The 27,673-nt window shown below is 38.5% G+C and overlaps 1 protein-coding gene across 2 annotated transcripts in view; it reads right to left on the reverse strand.

Moving 5' to 3' along the window:
• Positions 1–27,673, reverse strand: part of LOC143032388 (docking protein 5-like) — a 98,269-nt gene that overhangs the window by 34,670 nt on the left and 35,926 nt on the right. For both annotated transcript variants that reach the window (XM_076197085.1, XM_076197084.1), the window contains exon 7: positions 24,417–24,605. In XM_076197085.1, the coding sequence (XP_076053200.1) occupies positions 24,417–24,605 (189 nt within the window). The remainder of the gene's footprint in view (positions 1–24,416; positions 24,606–27,673) is intronic.

The raw sequence follows: 27,673 nt of genomic DNA on the forward strand, positions 1-27,673 counted from the left end.
TGTGTATAAAAGAAAACCTGTGCCCTAAGTATATATATTTGAGTATTGAGGGAGCATTTTCTCTTGTAGATATGTGTTGCTGAAGTTGACAGCATTAAGGAGATATTATTCTTCTTATGGGTATTTTTAAGCTTTCTAACAAGGACTCGGCCATTTGGGGGGTGGGCATAAACCAGTTTACCAAAGTAATTAATTTAATTCTCAACATTTTGTCTGCAAGGAGACATCATTAGGAAAATCTGTAACATATAAATTACTGACATACAGAAACAAAGAACATGGGTATAAATAACAAAAATTCGCCAATCAAGAAAATAGACATCAATAAATCGAATCGTAAACCAATACAGATACATAGACTGTAGGGGAACAATACTTACAAAATTAAAAAGATTAAAGAAATGATAAAAGATAGGGTGGCCCTTTGGCTTATATATCATAGCTAACCTGCATGGGTGGTGGAGGGGGAGGGGGTAGTGGGGTGTGACCTGTCTTAACAGCGTTGGTTTGGAGGTTGGGGGGTTTGGGGTGGGGGTTGCGAGGTCAGTTGGTGGGGGAGGATGGAGAGAGTGGGTGGGAGGAGGAGGGATAGGGTGCTTATGACCCAACTTCACATTGTCAAAAGGTGTGGTGGACACAGAAAGGAGAGGGGTGGGGGTGTTCACTATGCGGGCAAGAACATTGTTATACAAGCATTAGCTTGTATAACAATGTTCTCGCCTGCACGGTGTTAAGACAGATCACACCCCACTACCCATGCAGGTTAGGCTCTGATATATAAGCCAAAGGACCACGCTATCTTTAGTCATTTCTTTAAAAATTTTAATTTTGTAAGTATTGTTCCCCTACAGTCTACGTATCTGTATTGGTTTACGATTTGATTTATTGATGTCTATTTTCTTGATTGGTGAATTTTTGTTATTATTTATACCCATGTTCTTTGTTTCTGTTTGTCAGTAATTTATATGTTACAGATTTTCCTGATGATGTCTCCTTGCAGACAAAATGTTGAGAATTAAATGAATTACTTTGGTGATCTGGTTTATGCCCACCCCCCAAATGGCCGAGTCCTTGTTAGAAAGCTTTAAAATACTCATAAGAAGATTAACAACCTCCTTAATGCTGTTGACTTCAACAAAACATGTATGTATGTATATATATATATATATATATATATATATATATATATATATATATATATATCAATAATTTTTATGACAGTTGCATGCAGGGTTTGAACCCGCTGTACTCGGCTATCCGTAAATTACCTGTACGGTGCCCTAGACCACTACACCACAGAGGCTATAAAATCCGTACCATACAGGTAATTTACGGATAGCCGAGTACAGCGGGTTCGAACCCTGCATGCAACTGTCATAAAAATTATCGGTTTGATGTCGCTGCCATTAGCGTATTTCTCTCATAGTTACAATGGCAATAAGCGTGAAAGGAGTTCGTCCCGGTCCTTACCCCATACCACTGGTGGGCTGGTCCTTGAGTAAAACAGGAATTCGGATCGCAGTAATAAGTGATCTTCCTTCCCTCGGGAATCAGTTCGATTCCAGGTTTCAAGGATTTTATAGCCTCTGTGGTGTAGTGGTCTAGGGCACCGTGCAGGTAATTTATGGATAGCCGAGTACAGCGGGTTCGAACCCTGCATGCAACTGTCATAAAAATTATCGGTTTGATGTCGCTGTCATTAGCGTATTTCTCTCTCATATATATATATATATATATATATATATATATATATATATATATATTTATAGAAGAAAGTATACGCTGGACTCGATGTTCGTCAATTCATTCTGACGTTTAGAACCCTGTCCGTCCTGAAGACGAACCCCGGACAGGGTTCGAAACGTCGGAATAAATTGACGAACGTCGAGTCCAGCGTATACTTTCTTCCGTAAAAATGGTTCCTGGACTCCAGCTATTTTCGAATATATATATATATATATATATACACACACACACATACATACATACATATAGTGGAGTTACCAACACTGGGGCAAAGAAGAGAGAGAGGTGACCTACTGACCATCTACAGAATCATGAAAGGCACAGAGATACTCGATAGAGAGGACTTACTAAACTGGGACAAGAGAAACACAAGAGGACATGGAAAGAAAATAAAAAAACATAGCTACAGAAGAGAACTGAAGAAAAACAGTTTTCCACATAGAGTATTGGACACTTGGAACAAACTGGATAATGAAATAGTATGTGAAAAAACCATTCATGAGTTTAAAAGCAAACTAGACACTGTGAGATACAAAGGTAGGACACCACGAGCATAGCTCCCCTCCCGCAAAATACAACTAGGTAAATACCAAGGCTTTTTCCCCCTTACGAGGGAGGTAACCCAAAAGAAAAAGGCATAAAATCATTCCCACCCATTCCATCCCTAAATACACTTCACCCCCCTTTGCCCTCCCTCTTATCTTAGCACCTCCTGGATGACAGGTCATCCCTGCACCTTGTCCACTGCCCTAGGTCACAAGCAGTGTCGCAAGACACAGCACATCCACAGCAAGGCCGCTTCATTAAATCGGTGACCCCCCACTCCGTCCCCCCATGCAGAAAAGGAGATGGGGAGAAATTCCTTCAGGCTGCGTCAAATTTTTCTCACACATACTACCTCACCCACCATCCCCCCACCCATTCCACCTCATGCATCACAGCATCATCCATATACAACCATTCTCCATTAACCCCTATCTTCTGTCCTCTCCCGTCCTTCCTCAACACACATTCCCCTCTTCCCCAAAGCCCCCTTCACCTCATCCATCCATCTCATCCTAGGACACCCCCTTATGTTCACTCCCTCCACATCTGCCTTCCATACCTCTTTTACTAGTCTTTCCTCACTCATTCTTTCCATGTGTCCAAACCATCCTAATGCTCTTTCATCAGAAGAGATCTGAAGAAAAACAGTTTTCCACATAGAGTGGCAGACACTTGGAACAAACTGGACAAGGATATAGTGTGTGCAAAAACCCTTCATAAGTTTAAAAGCAAACTAGACACTGCAAGATACAAAGGCGGGAAATCACAAGCATAGCTCCCCTTCCCGCAAAATACAACTAGGTAAATACAAACTCCTTCTCTCTTCCTCTCTTATGTTCCATGTTTCTGCCCCATACAGTGCTGTTGGCACAATCACTCCTTCATACAGTCTTCTCTTAGCATCCATTCCCAAATGTCTATTCCTCATTGCACTTTTTAATACACCAAGGCATTTACTCACTTCTCACAGTGTACATTCTACCTCCACCTCCATTCCACCCTTTCCTGCCAGATTTGCACCCAAGTATCTAAAACTATCCACTTCCTCCAGTCGCTCTCCCATAATGCTCACTTCCAGTCTGCTGCCACTTTCACCCCTTGTACATCTCCTCACCTTACTTTTACCCACATTTATCTTCAATTTTCTTCTATAACACACTCTTCCAAACTCTGTCACCAACTTCCTCAATCCCTCCTCTGATCCTGCTACAAGCGCAGTGTTGTCTGGAAACAACACCTGGCTCACCTCCCACTTTTCTCCATTTTCTTTAAACATCTCCAATCCCTGACCCACCACCCTTGCATTTACTGTCTCACACCACCCCATCCATGTATAAGTTAACCAGCCAGGGTGACATAACACATCCCTGATGTAGTCCCACCTTTACCTCGAACCACTCACTTAGCTCTCCATTTCTAATCCTGACACATGCTCTACTACTCTCGTAAAAACTCTTGACAGCTCCTAGAAGCTTTCCTCCTATCCCGTATATCCACAAAACCTCCCACAGTGCCTTCCTGTCTACCCTGTCATAAGCCTTTCCCAGATCCATAAAAGCCCAAAAAACATCCTTACCTTTTCCTATAGCTTTCTCACATATGTCTTACCACAAAAATCTGATCTACACAACCTCTACCTGTCCTAAATCCACACTGTTCCTTACAAATTACTCCCTCTGTTCCTCTCCTAATCCTCTAAATCAAGATCCTCCCATAAGCCTTCCCAACTACACTTAACAAGCTAATCCCTCTGAAACTACTACATTCACACTCGTCCCCTTTTCCCTTGTAGAGTGGAAATATACAGGCACTCCTCCAGTCCTCCGGTACTCTACCCTCTCTCCAGCAAACATAACATAACCTCACCAGCCAGTCCACCATCACTGTACCTCCTTTTTTTTTTAGACATTCTGTATGGCATCCATCCAGGTGCCTTACCTGCTTTCATCACCTTAACAACTGTCTTCACTTCATCCTTCCTTATTTCTCCTCCATTTTCCTCACTCATCACGGTTATATTCTTGACACTTCCCACTCGAACTATCTTATATGCATATATATATATATATATATATATATATATATATATATATATATATATATATATATACTGTATATATATATACATTGGAAATGTCTTGAATAGACAAAAATGTTCGATATCTGTTTTTTAATTTCCTGGTGGTTTCTGCAAAAATAGTTTATATATAAAAGATCTCCAATCTCAGCCAGTCCAAGTCTTCAAACAAGCGGAGTTCCCTTGAGTCCAAGTTCCAACGGTTGCTAGACAATAGACCACTTGCTCCTGCAAGGTGGGTGACCAATCTCTCCAGTAGACAGCTTTCGGATGCAGAAAATAATGTGCTGGCCAGGGGCCTTAACTTTAATGTTCAAGGCAAAGTCAACCACGCTGAATTCCTGGCCGCTGCAGAGTTAGGAGTGAACTTGATGGAAGGCACTTCTGAGGACAAACAGGCCGTCAGAACTAAAATCGTAGGAGCACTGAAATCCAAACAGACTAGTCGTTTCCTGACCACTGAAGAAACCAAAGCTTTAGCGGAACTACGCAGAGATCGTTCAATTGTTGTTTTAACCAGCGACAAAGGGAGGTCAACGGTCATTATGGACAAGGAAGACTATGACTAGAAGGCTCTGGCGTTACTTCAAGATACCCAGACTTACACCATCGTACCTCAAGACCCCACAAAGAAGTTACAGGCCAAAGTTGAACGAGAGCTGAAAGAACTCAGAGAAAAACGGATCATAAATGATGACGAGTGGAAGAAAATGAGGCCAGGAGATTCTACCATCCCTAAGTTCTATGGGTTACCAAAAGTCCACAAAGAAAATATTCCCCTTTGACCCATAGTGGCTTTTAGAAATTCTCCAACATACCATCTTGCTTCGTACTTGGCTAAACTTCTCAGACCTCTAGTGACTAATTCACCACACATGCTTCTGAATTCAGCTGACTTCATTGAAAGAATCAAAGGACTTAACTAAAGGGGAGGAGATGTCTTGGTTTCCTTCAATGTTCAGTCCATGTTTACGTCCATTCCACAAGATTTGGCTAAAAATGCACTGAAGTCGGCCATGGAGGAGAACCGGGGATTCTTGGATAACCAGAAACTTTCTGTGTCAGAACTCATGGGACTTATCTCCCTGTGCCTTGACTCCACATACTTCCACTTCAGGGATCACATCTATCACCAGCGTAAGGGCACACCGATGGGATTGCCTATTTCAGTCGTGGTGGCTGAAGTAGTGATGCAACGACTAGAAGCTCAACTTCTAAGTGCTGCACCTTCTTCGCTTAAACTGTGGACTAGATACGTCGATGATGTGTTCGCCATTTTGGACAGCAAGGACATGGAGCCTTTCTTCAGTTACATCAACAGTATTGAACCGGCCATTCAATTTTCAATGGAACTGGAGAAAGATTTCCAACTGCCGTTCCTGGACGTCTGCATCAAGCGCGAAGGTGACACCCTTGGTACAAGTGTCTACAGAAAGCCCACCCACACAGATAGACTGTTGGACTTTGATAGCTACCATCCAGATTGCCACAAAAGGAGTGTGATCAGGACTTTATGGAACAGAGTTGATAAAGTCTGTTCTTCTGTGGAATCTAAGAAGGCCGAAAGAAAACACCTTTTACAGGTCTTCCGGAACAACGGCTCTCCCAGCAGCACCATACGGAAATGGACAAAAACACAACCCACCGACACCCCACGACAGAGACCACATATCACACCTAGAGTCACTATCCCCTACATCAAAGGAGCTTCTGAGGTTACTGCAAGAGTCTTACATGACAAAGGAATACAAATAGCACACAAACCCCTCAACACCTTACACAGAAATCTCACCAAAGTAAAAGACACCGAAGAACCTACACAACAGGCTGGTAGAGTTTACCGCATAAGCTGCACGGACTGTGACACAGATTACGTAGGAGAAACACAAAAGAAATTAGCCACTAGGGTACAAGAACACCAACGTGCAATTAGGCGAGAAGATCCGAAATCGGCCCTGTACAAACACACTACAGAACACCAACACATGATTGATTGGGATGGAGTGACAACTCTACACAAAGAAAATAACAAAAAGAAAAGACTGTTCTTGGAAGCATGGGAAACTAAGAGCAACTGCAATAAGAGGTGCATTGAAAATTTAGGCACGAGGAGTAACACAGGCTAATTCCTCTGTTCTGTCTTCTAGTCTCCGTCTGCTTCTTTTCGACCTGTCGTTTGTTCACCAGTTGGCTTTTGGCCGACTTCCTTTCTCAAAAGCGATCTCCCAATGCACCTCTTCGACTCCCCCTTCCTGTGACTTTTGTCCTCCTTTACAGTTGTAGTTTGCTTCCTTTTTCTCTTCAGTTCTTCTTTTATCTTCTTTGCTTTTTATTTTGTCTGCTTGTAATGTAGTCATTTGTTATTGAGTCTTTGTTCCTCCTGTCCCCCACTTCCTACTTCGGTGGACATTTGGTTCACCTTTCTTTTTTTACATCTTTGGATTATGTTTTGTTTTTACTTTTGGGTTTCGTTTTGATGTTTTTGTCACACTTGCTTTATGTTCACTGCCATTTACTCTTTTTATTTTGTTTTATTTGTTTGGTTGTAATTTAGCCGTTTGCCCTTGACATTTCTTTGAGGACATTTGGTCCTTGTTCTATGTTCTGAAGTGTTCACGTTAGTGTTACGTTTGAGGCTTTTTGCTACTCTTGTTTTTGTTCACAGCCTTGTAACTTATTTTATTTTTATTTGTTTTTTATTTATTTATTTTATTTATTTATTTATTTTTATTTTTATTTTTCTTGTGTATTTTTTGTTTTTAATTTAGTCGTTTGTTTGTTCTTCATTGCGGACATTTGATCCACTTCTATTTACATCTCTGTCCTGTTGTTTTTACTGTGTGTCACCTATGGTTACTTTTGCTTCGCTTGTTTTATGTTCACAAACATGTAACTTTTATTTGATTTTTTTTTTCTAACTGGTATTTAATTTCTATTGTAATGTATTTATTTTATTATTGTAAGGTATGCTTTGTACAATTGACTGAGAGGGTGAACCTTTCCCAGGTTTACCATTTCGGTGATTTATAATGAGTTCACATTCTTGTAACCGTTATACCCCCTGAAGACGATTCCTGGACGGGAATCGAAACATTGGGCAAATAAACCCTTCAATTGAATCTGGTGTTTACAGTTTTCCAATATGGATCCCAGATTCCAAATCTTCTCTTTATATATATATATATATATATATATATACTGTACATACATACACACATATACCAAGGCTTTTTCCTCCTTACAAGGGAGGTAGCCAAAAACAAAAAGGCATAAAATCATTTCCACTCATTCCATCCCTGAATACACTCCACACCCCTCCACCCTCCCTCTTATCTTAGCACCTCCTGGATGACGGGTCATCCCTGCACCTTGTCCACTGCCCTGGGTCAGAAGCAGTGTTGCAAGACACAGCACATCCACAGCAAGGCCGATTCATTAAATCGGTGACCCCCCCTCTCCATCCCCCCATGCATAAAAGGAGAAGACGGGGAGAAATCCCTTCGGCTGCGTCAAATTTTGCTCACACATAGTACCTCACCCCCATCCCCCCACCCATTCCACCTCATGCATCACAACATCATCCATATACAACCATTCTCCATTCACCCCTGTCTTCTGTCCTCTCCCGTCCTTCCTCAACAGACATTCCCCTCTTCCCAAAAGCCCCCTTCACCCCATCCATCCACCTCATCCTAGGACGTCCCCTCATGTTCACTCCCTCCACATCTGCCTTCCATACCTCTTTTACTAGTCTTTCCTCACTCATTCTTTCCATGTGTCTAAACCATCCTTATACTCTTTCATCAACCCTATCTCCCAACTCCCTTTCCACCCCCATTCTCCTCACCTCCTCATTTCTCACTCTACCTAGCCTGAAGAGGATTGCAGTTTGCAATCGAGATATATAGATTCCCCATTTCCAGTCTTTTCTACTCCAACAGTGGTTTTACCGTGATTGACAAATGTGTGATTACATTTTTCACCTGTAATATATATATATATATATATATATATATATATATATATTACACACAGACCTTCGGGATATGTAATATATATATATATATATATATATATATATATATATATATATATATATATATATTACACACAGACCTTCGGGATGGCTATGGGGAATCCTCTTTCACCGGTTTCAGCTAACATCTACATGGAATATTTTGAAAAATATTTATTACCAACTATTAAAGATGAAAAAGTTATTTAATTCAGATATGTATTTACCTAGTTGTATTTTACGGGAAGGGGAGCTATGCTCGTGGTGTCCCGTCTTCATATCTCATTTTATCTAAACTATTTTTAAATTCATGTATTGTTTTTGCACACACCACTTTCTCATCTAACTTGTTCCAACTGTCTATTACTCTGTGAGGAAAGCTGTTCTTTTTCACATCTCTTCTATAGCTGTCTTTCTTGATTTTCTTTCCGTGTCCTCTTGTATTTCTATCATCCCATTTTATCAGATTCTCTCTATCAATAATTTCTATGCCTTTCATGATTCTGTAAATAGCTATCAAATCTCCTCTCTCTCTTCTTTGCTCTAGTGTCTTTAGTTCAAGTTTTGCTAGTCTCTCTTCATATGATAGTTTTGAGAGTGTTGGTGCCAATTTTGTAATTGCTCTTTGTATTCTTTCAAGTTTTTTTTATACATTTTTTTGTACTTGGTGACCACATCGTTGCTGCATATTCCAATCTTGGTCTTATCAGAGTGATTAGAATTTTCTTCACGATTTCTTCATTCAGGTATGTAAATGCCACTTTGATTGTTCTTATTAAATTATAAGTTTCTCCAAAAATCTTATTCATATGTTTCTCAGGTGACATATTATTCATAACAATGACTCTCAGGGCCTTTTCATTTTCTACTTTTTTTATTCCTTCTTCTCGCAATTTATATGATCCTGTTATTCTGTTTTTGCTTTTTCCAAATTCCATTATACTACACTTTTTAGTATTGAACTCTATCTCCCACTTCCTACTCCATTCCTGTACTTTATTTAGATCACTCTGTAGTGACTCACAATCTTCTTCTGTGTTCACTTTTTTTTAATAGTTTTGCATCATCTGCAAAGAAGCTCATATAGCTTTCAATTTCTTCATCCATATCATTAATATATATAGCAAACATTATTGGGGCTAGAACTGTTCCTTGTGGAACACCGCTTATTATGTCATCCCATTTTGAGTGTTTGTCTCTTATCACTACTCTCATTTTCCTTTCTTGCAAGAAGTCTTCCATCCATTTAAGCAGTTTGCCCTGTATTCCTCCTTCAGTTTCTAATTTCTTAAGCAACTTCTTATGTGGTACTTTGTCAAAGGCTTTTTTTGGGTCTAGAAATGCACAATCAGCCCATCCATCTCTTTCTTGTATTATATCTATTAGCCTTGAATGGAAACCTATCAAATTAGTGACGCATGATTGTCCTTGTCTGAATCCAATTTGCCTTGGATTTAGCACGCTGTTTTTTTCTAAACATTTTACCCATTTATTTTGATAATTCTTTCACAAATTTTTGCTATTGTACTTGTTAGAGAGATTGGTCTATAGTTGGTAGGGTCTTCTTTATTTCCTCCTTTATACAGTATATAGGTACTATATTTGCTTTTTTCCAATCTTCTGGAACTTTTCCTTCTTTCAAGGAACTGTTTATTATACATACATACATATACCAAGGATTTTCCCCCTTCCAAGGGAGGTAGCCAAAAAGGGAAAGGCATAAAAACACTCCCACCCATTTCATCCCTAAATACACTCCACACCCCTCCCACCCTTCCTCTCATCTGAGCACCTCCTGGATGACGGGTCATCCATGCACCCTGCCCACCGCCCTGGGTCAGAAGCAGTGTCGCAAGACACAGTACATCCACAGCAAGGCCGCTTCATTTAATCGGCGACCCCCCCTCTCCGTCCCCCTTTGCATATAAGGCGAGGACGGGGAGAAATCCCTTCGGGCTGCGTCAAAATTTACTCACACATACTACCCCACCCCCCATCATCCATATACAACCATTCTCCACTCACCTCTGTCTTCCGTCCTCTCCCTTCCTTCCTCAACAGACATTCCCCTCTTCCCCAAAGCCCCCTTCACCCCATCCATCCACCTCATTCTAGGACGTCCCCTCATGTTCACTCCCTCCACATCTGCCTTCCATACCTCTTTTACTAGTCTTTCTTCACTCATTCTTTCCATGTGTCCAAACCATCCTAATATTCTTTCATCAACCCTATCTCCCAAATCCTTTTTCACCCCTGTTCTCCTCCTCACCTCCTCATTTCTCACTCTATCCAGCCTAGTAACCCCCACCATACTTCTCAGACACCTCATCTCAAACACATTCAAACTCCTTCTCTCTTCTTCTCTTATGTTTATTATGCTATGTATTTTGTCTGCCAGTTCATTTCTGCATTCTTTCAAAATCCAGTTTGCTATTTCATTTGGTCTATGCGATTTTCTAACATCAAGATTACTCAAGTGTTTCATTATTTCATTCTTTGTTACTTCTATTTCTTTCATAGGGGGGACTTTCTCTTTCCATTCGATCTCTTCCGGTTGTATATTCTCCCTTGTAAACACTGATTTAAAATGCTTGTTCATAATTTCCGCCAATTCTATTTCCTCTGTGTGTTCAACTCCTCCTTGTCTTAATTTCTCCAAGTCTTGTTTGTTTTTCAGTTTGTTGTTTACAAATCTGTAGAATAGTTTTATGGATGATGTTTTGTGTTTCTGGCCTAATGACCTATCTATTGATGATTTCCTTATTAATCTAAATTCTCTGGTACCCTCCATTAATTTCATTCTTGAAATAGAAAATAACAACAGCTTCCCCTTTTTAGATTTTGAAATAATTAGAAACAATGGTACTCTAAAAATAAAAGGCTACAGAAAACCTACCAATATTCTTTCCTATGTTCATTTTTATTCCAATCACCATATCAATGTAAAAAGATCAGTTTTTATTTTGATGTACTTGAGAACTTACAGGATTTCAGATCCTGAATTTATTGATGAAATTAGAAGTATCTGGAATATTGGGGAAAAGTTAAAATATCCCACTCATATTCTTAATCAATGTCACAATACCATCAAGATTCCAAGAAATGCTTTTACAAAGCATACAATCAAGAACAAGGAAACTATAAACTTAATACACTTGTTCTTCCTTTTCATGAAAGTTTTCTTAGTACTGTCAACTTACTCAAGAAATTGGATATCAAAGTAGCTTTTAAATATGACCACATCATTAAGAAAACTTTAATTAAGAACAACCCGCCTAACAACAATGGTGTGGTCTTTAAGATTCCTTGCCAAGATTGTAACATATCTTATATTGGACAAACTGGGAAAAACTTGGAAACGAGGATTTCCCAACATAAATATAGTGTGAGATCTGCCCAGGAAAATAATGCGTTATTTCAATACAAAGCATTATACAACCATTATATTGATTGGCCTAAGGCAACAATTTTAGCCCAAGGAAAAAACCTACAAGAAATATAATAGAATCCTGCTTAATATCAGGCATGTTTGATAAAAATATAAACTTAAGCTATGGACATTTTAGATGTGATAAATTGGTAGCCCAAATGGTGACCAAAATGTTTCCACCAGATTGAACCTTATGTGCTGGTCAGGTTGATTGAGGTAAGGTCATCCCCCCTTCCCGCATTGTATTGTCTCCCCCTCCCCCCCTACAGTTGGTACATGATACTTACATCCAAATGAGTCATTGCGTATTCAGTGGTCATGTCCCCAAAGATCCTCTCCACCTTTCACTATCATCTACCAACATATTTCTTTAGAGTTAAAGTCACCCATTATTACTAACTTTCCTCCTTTCAGTATTTCATTTAATGCATCCCTTGCATCTTCCAACATTTTGGAATGGTTATTCTCTTTCCAAGAATATATTTTTGGGGGCACATATATCACTCCAATTTTTTTTTTACTTTTCATGTCATTATTTTCAACTTTTATCATAATTCCACATTTTTTTTCCTTCTGTAATCTTTGTCACATTTAAGTTTTTCTTAGTCAAAAACATGATTCCTCCAACCTGTTTCTCCTCTCTATTTTTAATCCAGTGATTATATAAAACCTTGTCCAATAGTATTTGGTGGTAGTGGACCTTTTAATTTTGTCTCCACAGATTCCATTATACTTGGTTTATCTTCCGTCAGATAATTGTTTAATGAATTTAATCCTGAAATTATGCAATCTATGTTGGTATATGTAACTTTTAAAATTTTCTTCCTTTTCTGTTTCCTGTATTTACTTTTTTTTTTTCTTCTTTTTGATATACCATTTTCTCAGCCTCAAGTTCAGTACTCTCTAAAAAAAAAAAAAAAAAAAAAAATTGATCTCTGTTCTCTCTTTTTTCATTAGTTTAATTTTTTAGTCACTATTTTCTCTTTTTTCCCTCATCTCTCATTTCCTTTTTCATCCAAATATTTTTGTAATTTTCACTTTTGGCCAACTTTGCTGTTTCTGTTAGTACTTCTTCCGCTATCATTTTAGACCTTAGTTTAATTCGTAGAGGTCTATTTTTTTTTTAGAGTATAGTCCCATTCTATACACTTCCTCTATTTCTTTTTCCACCTCTTGCCTCTCCTCTTCTTATACACTTCCTCTATTTCTTTTTCCCCCTCTTGCCTCTCCTCTTCTATCTCTTTTGCTATTTCTTTCTCTTTTTCTCATAAGTATCTAGCTTCATTGTGCTTTTAATACCATGTACTACTATACACTTTTTTATCAACTGTGTCCCTGACCCAATTTTCTTTCTCTTTAATTACTTTCATGGCTGTTTCCTTTGCATTTTCTTCAACTTGTTGTTGTACAATTCTTTAAGAATTATTTTTTGTTTTTCCTGATCCACTTTCCATTGATTCTTTATTTCTTTTTTATTGTTTCTCCAACTTTCTTGTGTATTTACCTAGTTGTATTTACCTAGTTGTATTTTACGGGAAGGGGAGCTATGCTCGTGGTGTCCCGTCTCCATATCTTGTTTTCTCTTGACTGTTTTTAAATTTGTGTATCGTTTTTGCACACACCGCAGTTTTCATCTAACTTGTTCCAAACGTCTATTATCCTGTGGTGTGTGCAAAAATGATACTCAAATTTAAAAACAGTCTAGAAAAACGAGATATGAAGACAGGATACCATGAGCATAGCTCCCCTTCCTGTAAAATACAACTAGGTAACTAGGTAAATACACACACACAAGTCGGTCGAAGTGAAACTCCAGGAAAACTTCAAGTTTCATCGATCTCAACAAGGGAGTAACTTTGTTGTATTAATAGGGAAAAGGAAAGCTTGTGGTGTAGTGGGAAGGTGAAGAAAAAGGAGAAAGAGAGGGACTACTGAGGAAAATGGAAGGAAATGAGGAAGGGGACAAACGGGCCATGGATGTTAGAAGGGGTGTAAACAAAAGAGGTGCAGAACACACAGACGAGGAAGAACAAGGAAGCAGAAGTGTCAAAAGCAGAAATATAGATAATAGCAACTCAATGGAAAGAGAAGATAACTGCTTTTGTGGATTTAATGAGAGAAGATGTGACAACCTCCCCCGACTAGTCAATCTAGAGACACTAAAAAAAATAAATGAAGCATGGGAAGTTAGGTTTAACCAATTAACACTAGTTACCCAAAGTGTTGATAAACTGGAAGAACTAAAGAAGGAGAATCAAAACCTAACTAAAGGAATAGAATTAAAAAGAGAGTTAAAATAAGTAAAGGATTAGAATGAGGAATTAAAGAATAATAATAAAGAGAATAAAGAGTCCATGGCAGAAGGAACACAAGGTTGGAGAAAAGTCGAAGAGAACAACAAAATTGTATTTAGAGATATAGTGACACAACAGATAAAAGAACAAACTAAGGACACAGTTATTAAAGTGATGAGAAAAAAGGAGAATATAGTGAGACTTATTAAAGTGATGAGAGAAAAGGAGAATATAGTAAGAGACTTAGGACACAAAAAAAAAAGAAGTATAAATATATTAGGGATGGAAGAGAAGTATAATCCAAATAGGACCACAAAAGTAAAAGAGGAAAAGGAAAAGGTGAACAAGATATTAGAAGTAGTTCAAGAGGATGGACAAGAAACAGGGAAAGAAATTGAAGAAATATATAGAATAGAGAAATACAATACAGATAAGACCAGACCAATTAAGATCAAATTCAGGTTACAAACGACAGCAGAGAATATCTTAGCAAAAAGTGATCAGTATAAACAGGTATGGACAAAAAGAGAAATGAATAAAGAGGAAATAGAGGATGAGAAAACAAAAAGACTAGAAGCTAAGGAAAATAAACGAGAAAAGAACAGAATCAGAAAAAGAAATTCTATTGGAGAGTAGTGGATATGAAAATGAGAAAATGGTTCATAGGAGAGAAAAACAGAAAGGAAACAGAAAACACAATGGAAGTAGTAGAAAATTAAAAGTGTCTAACACAAATATAGATGGCTTAATAACAGGCTTGAACAAACTGAATGATTACCTGAAGGAAAAAGAACTGGACATAATGGGAATTGTAGAGACAAAATTGAAAGGTCCACTACCACCCAACAGTGTAGGACATGGTGCATATAATTATTGGATTAGAAACAGAGAGGTAAAACAAGGGGGTGGAGTTATGTTCCTGATGAAGAAGGATACAAGTGTGAGGAATGTCACATATGGAAAGAAAAGAGTAGAGATTATTATAATGGAAGTGGAAGACAGGGATGGGATGAGCAGGAAGTTTGTAGTAAATTATGTGCCTCCTAAAATGGCTTCGTGGGAAGAGAGAGAACACAAAAATATGTTAGAAGACACAAGGATAACACTAAATAAGATAATGAAAGATAGAGGAAGAATAGTTATAATGGGTGACTAATTGTAAAGAAATCTGCTGGGAAGAGATGACAGTGAAAGGTGGAGATGACCTATGGGGAAATGTACTACTTGATATGATTACAGAACATACAATGACGCATTGGATACAAGAGAATACTAGGTATACAAATGAGGAAGAGCCATTGAGACTGGACCTAATAATAACATCAGAACCTGAAATAGTGGACAAGATTGAATATAAGACACCAATAACTGAAAGTGACCACATATTGGTTGAACTGGAACTAAATGGGGAAAAATACATGAAAAAAATGAACAATAAAGGGAAGATTGATGTATGGATTTTTTTTTTTTTTTTTTTTTTTAATATATAAAATAAGAGAATTCTTCCAAAAAGCAGACTGGGAAAGGATACACAAGGAGGAAACAACAGTAGATGAGAAATGGAATATTTTGACAAAAATTTATAAAGAAGGGGTGGAAAAGCATGTTTCAAGACAAAAACAAGAAAAAGGATATGTAAAGTGTTGGTACAACAAAAGATGTAGGGAGTTAAAAGACAAAAGGGACAAAGCTTGGATAAAATGGAAAACATACAAAAGACCTGAAAATTGGAAAATATATAGTGGTTATAGAAATGAATATGTACAAGTGTGCAGAGAAGAAAAAATACGAAAAATATGCCATAGATCAACCAAAAATATTTTACAGATTTGTAAACAACAAACTGAAAAACAAATAAGAATTAGAGAAACTACGACAAGGAGGAGTTGAATACACAGAGGAAATAGAAATGGCAGAAATTATGAACAAGCATTTTAAATTGGTGTTTACCAGGGAGAACATACAACCTAGAGATATCTAGTGGGAGGAGAAAGTCCCCCCTATGAAAGAGATATAAGTAACAAGGAATGAAATAATGAATCATTTGAGTAATCTCGATGTTAGAAAATCGCATGGACCAGATGAAATGGCAAACTGGATTTTGAGAGAATGCAGGAATGAACTAACAGACAAAATACTTAAGTCTAATAAGCAGTTCATTGAAAGAAGGAAAAGTTCCAGAAGATTGGAAAAGAGCAAATATAGTACCAATATATAAAGAGGGAAACAAGGAAGACCCTACTAACTATAGACTGGTCTCTCTTACAAGTATGATAGCTAAAATTTGTGAAAGAATTATCAAAACTAGATGGGTAAGGCATTTGGAAAAAACAACATACTAAATCCAAGGCAATTTGGATTTAGACAAGGATGATCATGCGTCACAAACTTAATGTGTTTCTATTCAAGGCTAATAGATGTAATACAAGAAAGAGATGGATTGGCTGATTGTGCATTTCTAGACCTGAAAAAAGCTTTTGATAAGATACCACATAAGAAATTGCTAAAGAAACTAGAAATACAGGAGGAATACAGGGCAAACTGCTGAAGTGGATGGAAGACTTGCATGAAAGAAAAATGAGAGTGGTGATAAGAGACAAACACTAATTGGGATGAAGTGATTAGTGGAGTTCCAGAAGGAAGAGTTCTGTCACCAATAATGTTTGCTATATATATCAATGATATGGATATAGGAATTGAAAGTTATATGAGCTTCTTTGCAGACGATGCAAAAAAAAGTGAACACTGTAGAAGATAGCGAGTCACTACAGAGTGATCTCAATAAAGTATGGGAATGGAATCGGAAGTGGGAGATGGAATTCAATATTAAGAAGTGTAGTATAATGGAATTTGGAAAAAGCAAAAAAAGAATAGTGGGATCATATAAACTGGGAGAGGAAGAAATATAAAAAAAGTAGAAAATGAGGACCTGGGAGTTATTATTATGAATGATATGTCCCCTGAGAAACATATAAAAAAAAATTGGAGAAACTTATAATTTAATAAGAACAATCAAAGTGGCATTTACATACCTGGACAAAGAAATGGTGAAGAAAATACTGGTCACTTTGATAAGACCAAGATTGGAGTATGCAGCCATGACGTGGTCATCAAGTACAAAAAAATGTATAACAAAACTTGAAAGAATACAAAGAGTAATTACGAAATTGGCACCAACACTCTCAGAACTATCATACGAAGAGAGACTAGCAAAACTTGAGCTACAGACATTAGAGCAAAAAAGAGAGAGAGGAGACTTGATAATTATTTATAGAATCATGAAAGGCATAGAAACTACCGATAGAGAGGATTCTAATGAAATGGGATAATAGAGATATAAGAGGACACGGAAAGAAAATAAAGAAAGACAGTTATAGAAGAGACCTAAAAGAGAACAGCTTTCCCCATAGGGTAATAGATGTTTGGAACAAGTTAGAAGACAAGATATGAAGACGGGACACCACGAGCATAGCTCCCCTTCCTGTAAAATACAACTAGGTAAATACATATATATATATATATATATATATATATATATATATATATATATATATATATATGTCAGTTCTTTGTAGATTTCAGACAAGCATATGATAGTGTGCAGACCATCAATGTGGCACATAATGACAGAAGTAAATATTCCAGCTAAACTAATATCTCTCATCAAAACATAGGAAGCAGATGTACAGTAACAATAGGAAGGAAAGAGACAGAAAGTTTCAATATACACAGTGGCCTTAGGCAGGGATGTATGCTGTCACCGTTACTATTTAATCTTGCACTAGAAAAAGCAGTCAGGTAGATCACCAACCATCCAGGGAGAGCTAAGTTATCCAATGGTCAGATAACCCACCTAACTTTTGCCGATGATGTGGATGTGGTGGCGGAGACAGTGGAGGAAATTAACGAGATCTTTACAGTATTCCACAGAACAGCAGAACAGATAGGCCTAAAATTCAATGAGCAGGAGACGGAAATTATGATACTAAGTAGAAATGGCAATTACACACCAGGACAAAAGCAAATTAGATCACTAAATATGAAGAAAGTGGATAAGTTCAAGTACCAGGGGTCCAGTGTCAGTGAGAGAAATGAACTGGACTTAAAAATAAACTAATGAATTGCTGTAGGAAACAGGTGTTACCATGCCCTGGCATCTGTAATGAAGAGTTGGACCATCAGCAGAAGAACTAAGATAAGAACATATAATATTGTAATAAAACTAACAGTCCTGTATAGATATGAGACATGGACATTGACAAAACAGAGGGAGAAGAGACTGGAAATCTTTGAAAACAATATCCTGGGAAGAATCCTCAGCCCAATATATGATGAAGAAGGGAGATGGAAACGAAGACATACCAGGGAAATTAGAGATCAGACAAGACAAGTACATTCAGGATGAAGTGCAGAGAAGAAGAGCAAGGTGGGCTGGACACTGTGCCTGAACAGAGGCAGACTACCAAGGTAGGTGATGAAAGGAGGAGTACAGGGCAGATGACCATTAGGGAAACCCAGGTACAGATGGATGGATTGAGTAGAGAAGGGCATGGAGAGGGTGGCACCAGGAGAGGACTGGAAAGAATTGGCAGAGGATATAACCATCTGGAGAGGCAGAGTGAAAGCAGTGAAGGGCTGTCTGGCGTGACAACCAACAGAGTAGGTATATATATATATACATACATGTGTTTATGTATGATGGTATGATGGGAGGCAAAATTAAACGAAAGACCTGTAGATCAGATGTGGGAAATATTTCAAAATACGCTCACTAAGATGATTCAAACTTACATTCCTTTTAAGGACAGACGTCCCCCAAATCAGGCTCGCCCAAAGTGGCTCGACAAAGAAACTGAAAAAAGTATTGCTAAAAAGAGACAGGCTTATAAGAAATATAAGTGCTCGGGTGTATCTAATGACTATGAAAGTTATGTATCAATATAGTTCCTCTTTACAAGGGAAAGGGGGACAAGTGTGAATGTAGTAATTTCAGAGGGATTAGCCTGTTGAGTGTAGTAGGGAAGGCTTATGGGAGAATCTTAATTGAGAGGATTAGGAGAGGAACAGAAGGAGTAATTGGTGAGGAACAGTGTGGATTTAGGACGGGTAGAGGTTGTGTAGATCAGATCTTTGTGGTAAGACAGATATGTGAGAAAGCTATAGGAAAGGGGAAGGATGTTTTTTGGGCTTTTATGGATCTGGAAAAGGCTTATGATAGGGTAGACAGAAAGGCACTGTGGGAGGTTATGCAGATTTATGGGATAGGAGGAAAGCTTTTGGGAGCTGTCAAGAGTTTTTATGTGAGTAGTAGAGCATGTGTTAGGATTGGAAATGGAGAGAGTGAGTGGTTTGAAGTAAAGGTGGGACTTCGTCAAGGATGCGTTATGTCGCCCTGGCTGTTCAACTTATACATGGATGGGGTGGTGCGAGAGGTGAATGCTAGGGTAGTGAGTCAGGGAGTGGAGATGGTTAAAGAAAATGGAGAAAAGTGGGAGGTGAGCCAGCTGTTGTTTGCGGACGACACTGCGCTTGTGGCAGGGTCAGAGGAGGGATTGAGGAAGCTGGTGGCAGAGTTTGGGAGAGTATGTGATAGAAGAAAGCTAAAGATAAATGTGGGTAAAAGTAAGGTGATGAGATGTACAAGGGGTGAAAGTGGCAGTAGACTGGAAGTGAACATTAAGGGAGAGCGACTGGAGGAAGTGGATAGTTTTAGATACTTGGGTGCAAGTGTAGCAGGAAAAGGTGGAGTGAAGGTGGAGGTAGAATGTAGATTGAGAGAAGCGAGTAAATGCCTTGGTGGTTTAAAGAGTGTAATGAGAAATAGACATTTGGGAATGGATGCGAAGAGGAGACTGTATGAAGGAGTGATTGTGCCAACAGCACTGTATGGGGCAGAAACGTGGAACATAAGAGAAGAAGAGAGAAGGAGTTTGAATGTGTTTGAGATGAGGTGTCTGAGAAGTATGGTGGGGGTTACTAGGCTAGATAGAGTGAGAAATGAGGAGGTGAGGAGGAGAACAGGGGTGAAAAAGGATTTGGGAGAGAGGGTTGATGAAAGAATATTAGGATGGTTTGGACACATGGAAAGAATGAGTGAAGAAAGACTAGTAAAAGAGGTATGGAAGGCAGATGTGGAGGGAGTGAACATGAGGGGACGTCCTAGGATGAGGTGGATGGATGGGGTGAAGGGGGCTTTGGGGAAGAGGGGAATGTCTGTTGAGGAAGGAAGGGAGAGGACGGAAGACAGAGGTGAGTGGAGAATGGTTGTATATGGATGATGTTGTGACTGCATGAGGAGGAATAGGCGGGGGGGGGGGTAGTATGTGTGAGTAAATTTTGACGCAGCCCGAAGGGATTTCTCCCCGTCCTCTCCTTATATGCAAAGGGGGACGGAGAGGGGGGGTCGCCGATTAAATGAAGCGGCCTTGCTGTGGATGTACTGTGTCTTGCGACACTGCTTCTGACCCAGGGCGGTGGGCAGGGTTCAGGGATGACCCGTCATCCAGGAGGTGCTCAGATGAGAGGAAGGGTGGGAGGGGTGTGGAGTGTATTTAGGGATGAAATGGGTGGGAGTGTTTTTATGCCTTTCCTTTTGTGGCTACCTCCCTTGGAAGGGGGAAAAAGCCTTGGTATATGTATATGTATGTACAGAGAGATTTAAAAAAGACAATAAGAAAAAGAAAACGACAATACGAAATGAACATCGCTGAGAAATCCAAAGAGAATCCCAAAGAATTCTATAGTTACATTAGAGATAAAAAGGTTGTTCGGAATCACATTGGTCCACTATTATCTGCTGACGGTCAACTTGAATATTCAAATGAAGGAATGTGTAATATCTTAAACAATTATTTTAGCTCGGTATTCGTAAACGAAACACCTCAAGGTGAATTCCAAACTGAAACCTGTGAAAAGTCTAGGGTAAACTTACTCGGTACGGTAAATATAACAAAAGAAAAAATTAAAAGGTGTATAGACAAACTCAAAGTTAATAAAACACCAGGGCCTGACGGTTGGCATCCAAGAATCTTAAAGGAAATGAAAAATGAGATTGTTGTTCCATTAGAAATTATTTTCAAGAAATCCATCATATCCGGAGATGTCCCAAGAGAATGGAAGCTATTTAACGTTACTCCCATATTCAAAAAAGGTGACAAAAAGAAACCAAATAACTATAGGCCTATAAGTTTGACTTCAATCGTAGGAAAAATAATGGAAACTATCATCGGAGATGCTATCGAACATCATTTAGAAAGTAACCGTTTGATAAATGATAGCCAGCATGGTTTCAGACGGAAACGTTCTTGCGTGACTAACTTACTCGAATTCTACAACACAGTTATCTCGAATTATGACAAAAGAAACAATATAGATTTAGTATATCTAGACTTTGCAAAGGCTTTTGATACCGTCCCACACGAAAGACTACTTACTAAATTAGCTTTGCATGGAATAAGTGGTAGCCTATTAGGTTGGACTAGTAATTGGTTGAATGATCGAAAACAGAGAGTTGTTTTAAATGGACAAACTTCTGGATGGAAAAGTGTTGCAAGTGGAGTTCCTCAGGGTTCCGTTCTTGGGCCACTTCTATTCATAGTATATATAAATGATATAGACCATGGACTAAAATCTACTGTTTCCAAATTTGCTGATGATACAAAACTGTGCGGAGTGGCAAATGATCACTCAAACCAATTAGATATTCAAGAAGATTTAGATAAATTACAGCAATGGTCTGAAAAGTGGCTAATGAAATTTAACACAAGTAAATGCAAGGTAATGCACATAGGTAAAAATAACAGTAAGTACGATTACAAGTTATTTGGAAATTTGTTAACAAAAGTGGATAGTGAAAAAGATCTCGGCGTAATTATCAGTAACGACCTCAAATCATCCAAGCAGTGTATTTCAGCCTCTGAGAAAGCAAATAAGATTCTAGGACTGATTGCGCGATCTTTTGATTTCAAAAGTCCATCACTCATTAACAAGCTATATAAATCGTTAGTTCGTCCACATTTGGAATATGCTGTTTCCGTATGGTCACCGAATCTCATTAAAGACATTGACAGATTGGAAAGAGTACAACGGCGAGCCACAAAACTGATTTCCAATATCAAAAATAAATCATACGAAAATCGACTAAAACACATGAATCTGTTTTCCCTAAAAAAGCGTAGACTCAGAGGTGACTTGATACAGGTCTTTAAAATTCTAAAGGGAATTGACAACATCAAAAGTGACCAAATTTTTACATTGAATGAGAATCAGACAAGAAACAATGGTCTCAAACTGTCCGGAAATAGATTCAATTTGGAAGTAGGTAGAAACAACTTTGCCAACCGTGTAGTTAATGAATGGAATAAACTTCCTGCACAGGTAGTGCAATGTAGTTCAGTTCAAAGCTTTAAGAATCATTTAGATAAATACCTAAGTAAGATGCTGTAATGATTATAAATTATCTTATATTATTTGTTTTTGTTTTGTTATCATTTGTCTGTCTGATTTTTATTTATTATTAGTTATATGTCAATTTATTATTATTTACTATTTACCTGTTTGTTTATTATTTAACTATACCTATGCATTTATTTATGTATTTTATTTGTTATTTACATTATCATAGTTTTTATTTATTATTTTATTATTAATATGATTTTTTTTTTTCGCATCCGACCTAGATATGGATCAAAAGGTCTCCTGTCGGCATGCTCCGCCTTTGTAATCCTTTGTAATCCTTTAATGTAACAAACTCCATCTATCGGAAGGCTAGGACAGTGCCTCTTATAGAAGACTTTGTAGCATGGAATTTAATGATCCATGCCCTTGGTTCAACTTTGACGGTGGCATGGATCAAACCACCATCCCTTCAACTTTTGTTGCAAGTAACGATATCCTACCCCGCTTGGCCAGCAAGCTCCAACGTGTGTATTTACCTAATTTTAGTATACAGGAAAGGAGCAAGTCTTATAGAGTCCCGTCTCCTATTCTCTTTCTGTTTTTTATCATACCCAGCTTCAAATTCATGTACAGTTCCGACTTAATCTATATATCCTTGATCTCTAATTATCACATCTAGATTTGAACTCATGTGTTGTTTAAGCTTAGGCTATACACCCACTCTTCGTTTAACGACCTACTCGGTTAACGACAACTCGGAGTAACGACGGGCTTTATGACATCGTTTAACGTAAATCTCCCGAAGTTACGACGTCGTGTATGATAATTAAGTTGGCTGAGGCAAATTTGTATGATGTTATAAATTAACTTGTACGGTGGATATTAGCTGTGAGGTAAAGTGTTCTGAAGCTTAGGTCTACATTACCATCCTGCAAGCTGCAAAAACTACCTGGGGTACAGTGTATACCGGTAGTGGTAAATTTTTAGTTTCGACCATGGGCGCAATATAGCAATAGAAAATTAATGATTAATTTTGTAAATTATAATGTATCAACGTAATATGCAATTTTGTGAGTGGAAATGAAAAAAATGCTAAAATAGGTTTCGTAAGTAACAAAGTCATGTCGGACGAATGGTACACCATGTTTGTTATGATAGATGCCGATGTCGAAGAAATGAAAGGATGATAAATTAATTCGTCTAACCTAAACTAAACTAACCTAACCTGTGTTTAATAGATCATTACCTGCAAATTAAATGTCATCCAGCTCGTCCTTGTTGTCGTCGTCGTGAGAGACATTGGCAGACGACAAGATGTCGTCCCAAGCCTATGCTACCGACTTCGTTCATTAGCATATTTTCTTGTAGCATGGTATTTTTTACTTTCATTTCCGCCCACAAAATTGCATATTATGTTGATACATTTTAATTTAAAAATTAATAATTAATTTTCTAATGCTATATTGCGGCCATGGTCGAAACTAAAAAAAATACCCCGGTATTCAATATGGAATGTCAGCATACGCGGATTTGGTCATATACAGTAATTTTAGGAACCTAACCACCGTAAATAAACAGTAAATAAAGCTTTAATGTACTGTATAAAAGAAGAAAAATACACAAAAATAAAGATACATGTATTGCTGGACATTGTACATACAGTACATGTACGTATATGTATACACTTTCACTTAACGACCAATTCGGTTAATGACGGCGCGCTGGTCCCAATTGTCGTCATTAAACGAGGAGTGGTTGTATCTCCTTCTAAGCTATTCCACATATTTAGGCATCTATATGGAAAACTGCACACACGTGTATGTTAATACACATACATATACATTGTTTGTTAATGTATTATATAAGGGAGCTCTGAATCCACATGCTATAAGCATACTGTATTATACATACTTGGGATATAGAGTCATATATGTGGCCCTCCAATGCGGGTTCTTCACTATTCCTCTCTGTGACACGTGGAACTGTATTTGGTGGTGAATGTGCCATGGCCTTTGTAGTTGCTTGGGAGTGTATTACTCTTTCCATTCGCTTCTTTGCCACTTTTTTTGCTTCTGTTAGTAAGGCATGAATTTCCTTTCCCTGAAACAAATACCAAAGAGTAGACACAAAATTTTAGGGTGAAATAAGGAATATCTAGATTAGAGAGAGAGAGAGAGAGAGAGAGAGAGAGAGAGAGAGAGAGAGAGAGAGAGAGAGAGAGAGAGAGAGAGAGAGAGAGAAAATATATTAATGAAGGTGATGATACAAGTAGTATTGGACACTGAATTCAAAATGTAGAATGAGACTGAATAGATATTTAGGTTAGGAATATTTAGGAAAGGATGAGAGACACAGCTAATAAAGTTAAGGGCTTTTTCCCCCTTACAAGAGAGATAGCCAAAATCAAAAGGCATAAATGCACTCCCACCCATTTCATCCCCATATACTCCACTCCCATTCACCATCCCTTCCTCCCTTTGTTCTTGGCTCCCTGGATGATGGGTCATCCCTACATCCACCAACTGTCTTGGGTCAGAAGCAATGCAGCAAGACACAGTACACCCACAGCAAGGCCGCTTCATTTCATTGGTGACCCCTTTTTCTATCCCCTCATGCAGAAAAAGAGAAGACAGGAAAAGTCCCTTTGGGCTGTGTCAAAATATCATTCACGCATATTCCCTAACCCCACTCCCCCACACACTCCCTTCCATGTATCACAGTATCATCCATATACAACCATTCTCCACTCACCTCTATCTTCTGTCTTCTCCCTTCCTTCCTCAACAGACATTTCCCTCTCTCCCAACACCCATTTTACCCCATCCATCCATCTCATCCTTAGTTGCCCCCTCATGTTCACTCCTTCCACCTCTGCTGTCCACATTTCTTTTACTAATCTTTCCTCATTCATTCTTTCCATGTGTCCAAACCATCCCAATACCCTTTCATCAACCCTATCTCCCAACTCCTTTTCCACCCCTGTCCTCCTCATTTCTCACTCTATCCAGCTTAGTAACCCCAACTATACTTCAGACATTTTATCTCAAACATATTTGAACTCCTTCTCTTTTCCTCTTTTATGTTCCAGGTTTCTGCCCCATACAGTGCTGTTGGTACAATCACTTCTTCATACAATCTCCTCTTAGCACCCATTCCCAAAGGTCTATTTCTCATTACACTTTTAATCTCAATCTACATTCTACCTCATTCCACTCTTCCCTTTCTTACCACATTTGCCCCCAAATATCTAAAACTATCCACTTCCTCCAGCCTGTCTCCTTTAATACTCATTTCCAATTTGTACATTTCATCATCTTACTTTTACCACATTAATCTTCAACTTCCTTTTTTCACACATCTTCCTGAACTCCGTCACTAACTTCCTTAATACCTCCTCTGATCTTGCTACAAGCACAGAGTCGTCAGGAAACAACAACTGGCTTATTTTCCATTTTTTTCCATTTTCTTTAACCATCTCCAATCCCATGCCCATTACCCTTGCATTTACCTCTCGCACCACCTCATTCATGAACAGCCAAGGTGGCATGACCCATCCTTGAAGAAATCCCACCTTTTCCTCAAACCACTCGATCTCTCCTTTTCTAATTCTAACACAGGTTCTACTACTCTCATAAAAACTCTTGACTGCTCTCAACAGCTTTCCTCCTATCCCATACATCTGCAATACCTCCCACAGTGCCTCCCTGTCTACCCTGTCATAAGTCTTCTCCAAATCCATAAAGGCCCATAAAACATCTTTACTTTTTCTAAAGTTTTCTCACACATGTGCCTTACCACAAAAATCTGATCCACACAACTCCTACCTTTTCCTAAACCCACACTATTCCTCACCAATTATTTCCTCTGTTCCTCTCCTAATCCTCTCAATCAAGACCCTCCCATAAGCCTTCCCAACTACACTCAACAAACTGATCCCTCTGAAACTACTACACTCACATTTGTCCCCTTTTCCCTTGTAAAGTGAACTTATACAGACACTCCTCCAGCACTCTACCCTCTTTTAGACAAACATTAAACAACCTCACCATCACTGTACCTTTCTTTTTTTAGACATTCAGTATGACACCCATCCTACCCAGGTGCCTTAGCTGCTCTCATTATTTTAATAAGTGCTTTCACCTTCTCTTTCATTTCCCTCATTCATCACTGCTGTTTTCTTAGCACCTCCCACTGGAACTACCTTTCCCTCCATAAGATACTTTACCCATTTTCCTCTTACCACTGTTTCTTCCATTATATTCTCTCCATCTGTACCTTTTACCTTTTCTTCTCTACTTGATTTGCCTCCCCTTCCTCTTTTAATTTCCTTCTAAAACACTTTTATTATTTTCAAAATTTTCTGTCATATTCTTCCCCATTTCACATCTGCTCTCCTTTTTGTTTCTTTTATGATTTACTTCTCTTGTCTTTGTACCTCTCATATGATTCTCTCATCCTATTTTGCAACAAATCTGTCCATGCTCGTTCCCTCTCTTCTACAACCTTCTTTGCTTCATCATTCCACCACTCACTACCCTTCCTTCTATTTCCTCCCATCCTCCTTGTTCCACATACCATTTTTACCTTGTCACCCCCTCGTTGAAACATCTCCTTTCCTCCTCCACTCTTAGATCTACTTTATTCTTTACTTCTTCCCACTATTCTCTCAGCTTCTTCTTGTAATCCTACTTTCCTTTCTCATGTAAGCAATTTACTCAAAGTACCTCCCTACCTTCTGTGCTTTTCCTCTTTCCCCATCTATCCTCCACTCTCGACTCTTCCACCAAAAAAAAAAATGAGATGATATTCCTCCACTCTCTCCCCTAAGAACATGTACATCCAAAACTCTTCCTACTATACTCCTGGTTACTACAATATAGTCCATTAAAGCCCTATCTACAACTCTTCCATCCTCCACCCTCTCCCATCTGTACTTATGCTTGACCTTTTTCCTAAACACTTTTAGCTATCATCAACTCTCTAGACACATCTCCACTATCAACTCTCCATTATGATTTTTATCTAGTGCTTAACACTTCCCAACCACTTCTATTGGTTCATCTCCTACCCTGGCATTGAGATATCCAAATAGGCTACCACTACACTGACATTTCTCCCTACACCCTCGATGCACTCATTTAAATCTATCCCAAAAACCTCCCTTTCCT

Source organism: Oratosquilla oratoria, chromosome 13 (assembly GCF_046742065.1).
Source record: "Oratosquilla oratoria isolate Oo_2021 chromosome 13, ASM4674206v1, whole genome shotgun sequence".
Classification (NCBI taxonomy): domain Eukaryota; kingdom Metazoa; phylum Arthropoda; class Malacostraca; order Stomatopoda; family Squillidae; genus Oratosquilla; species Oratosquilla oratoria.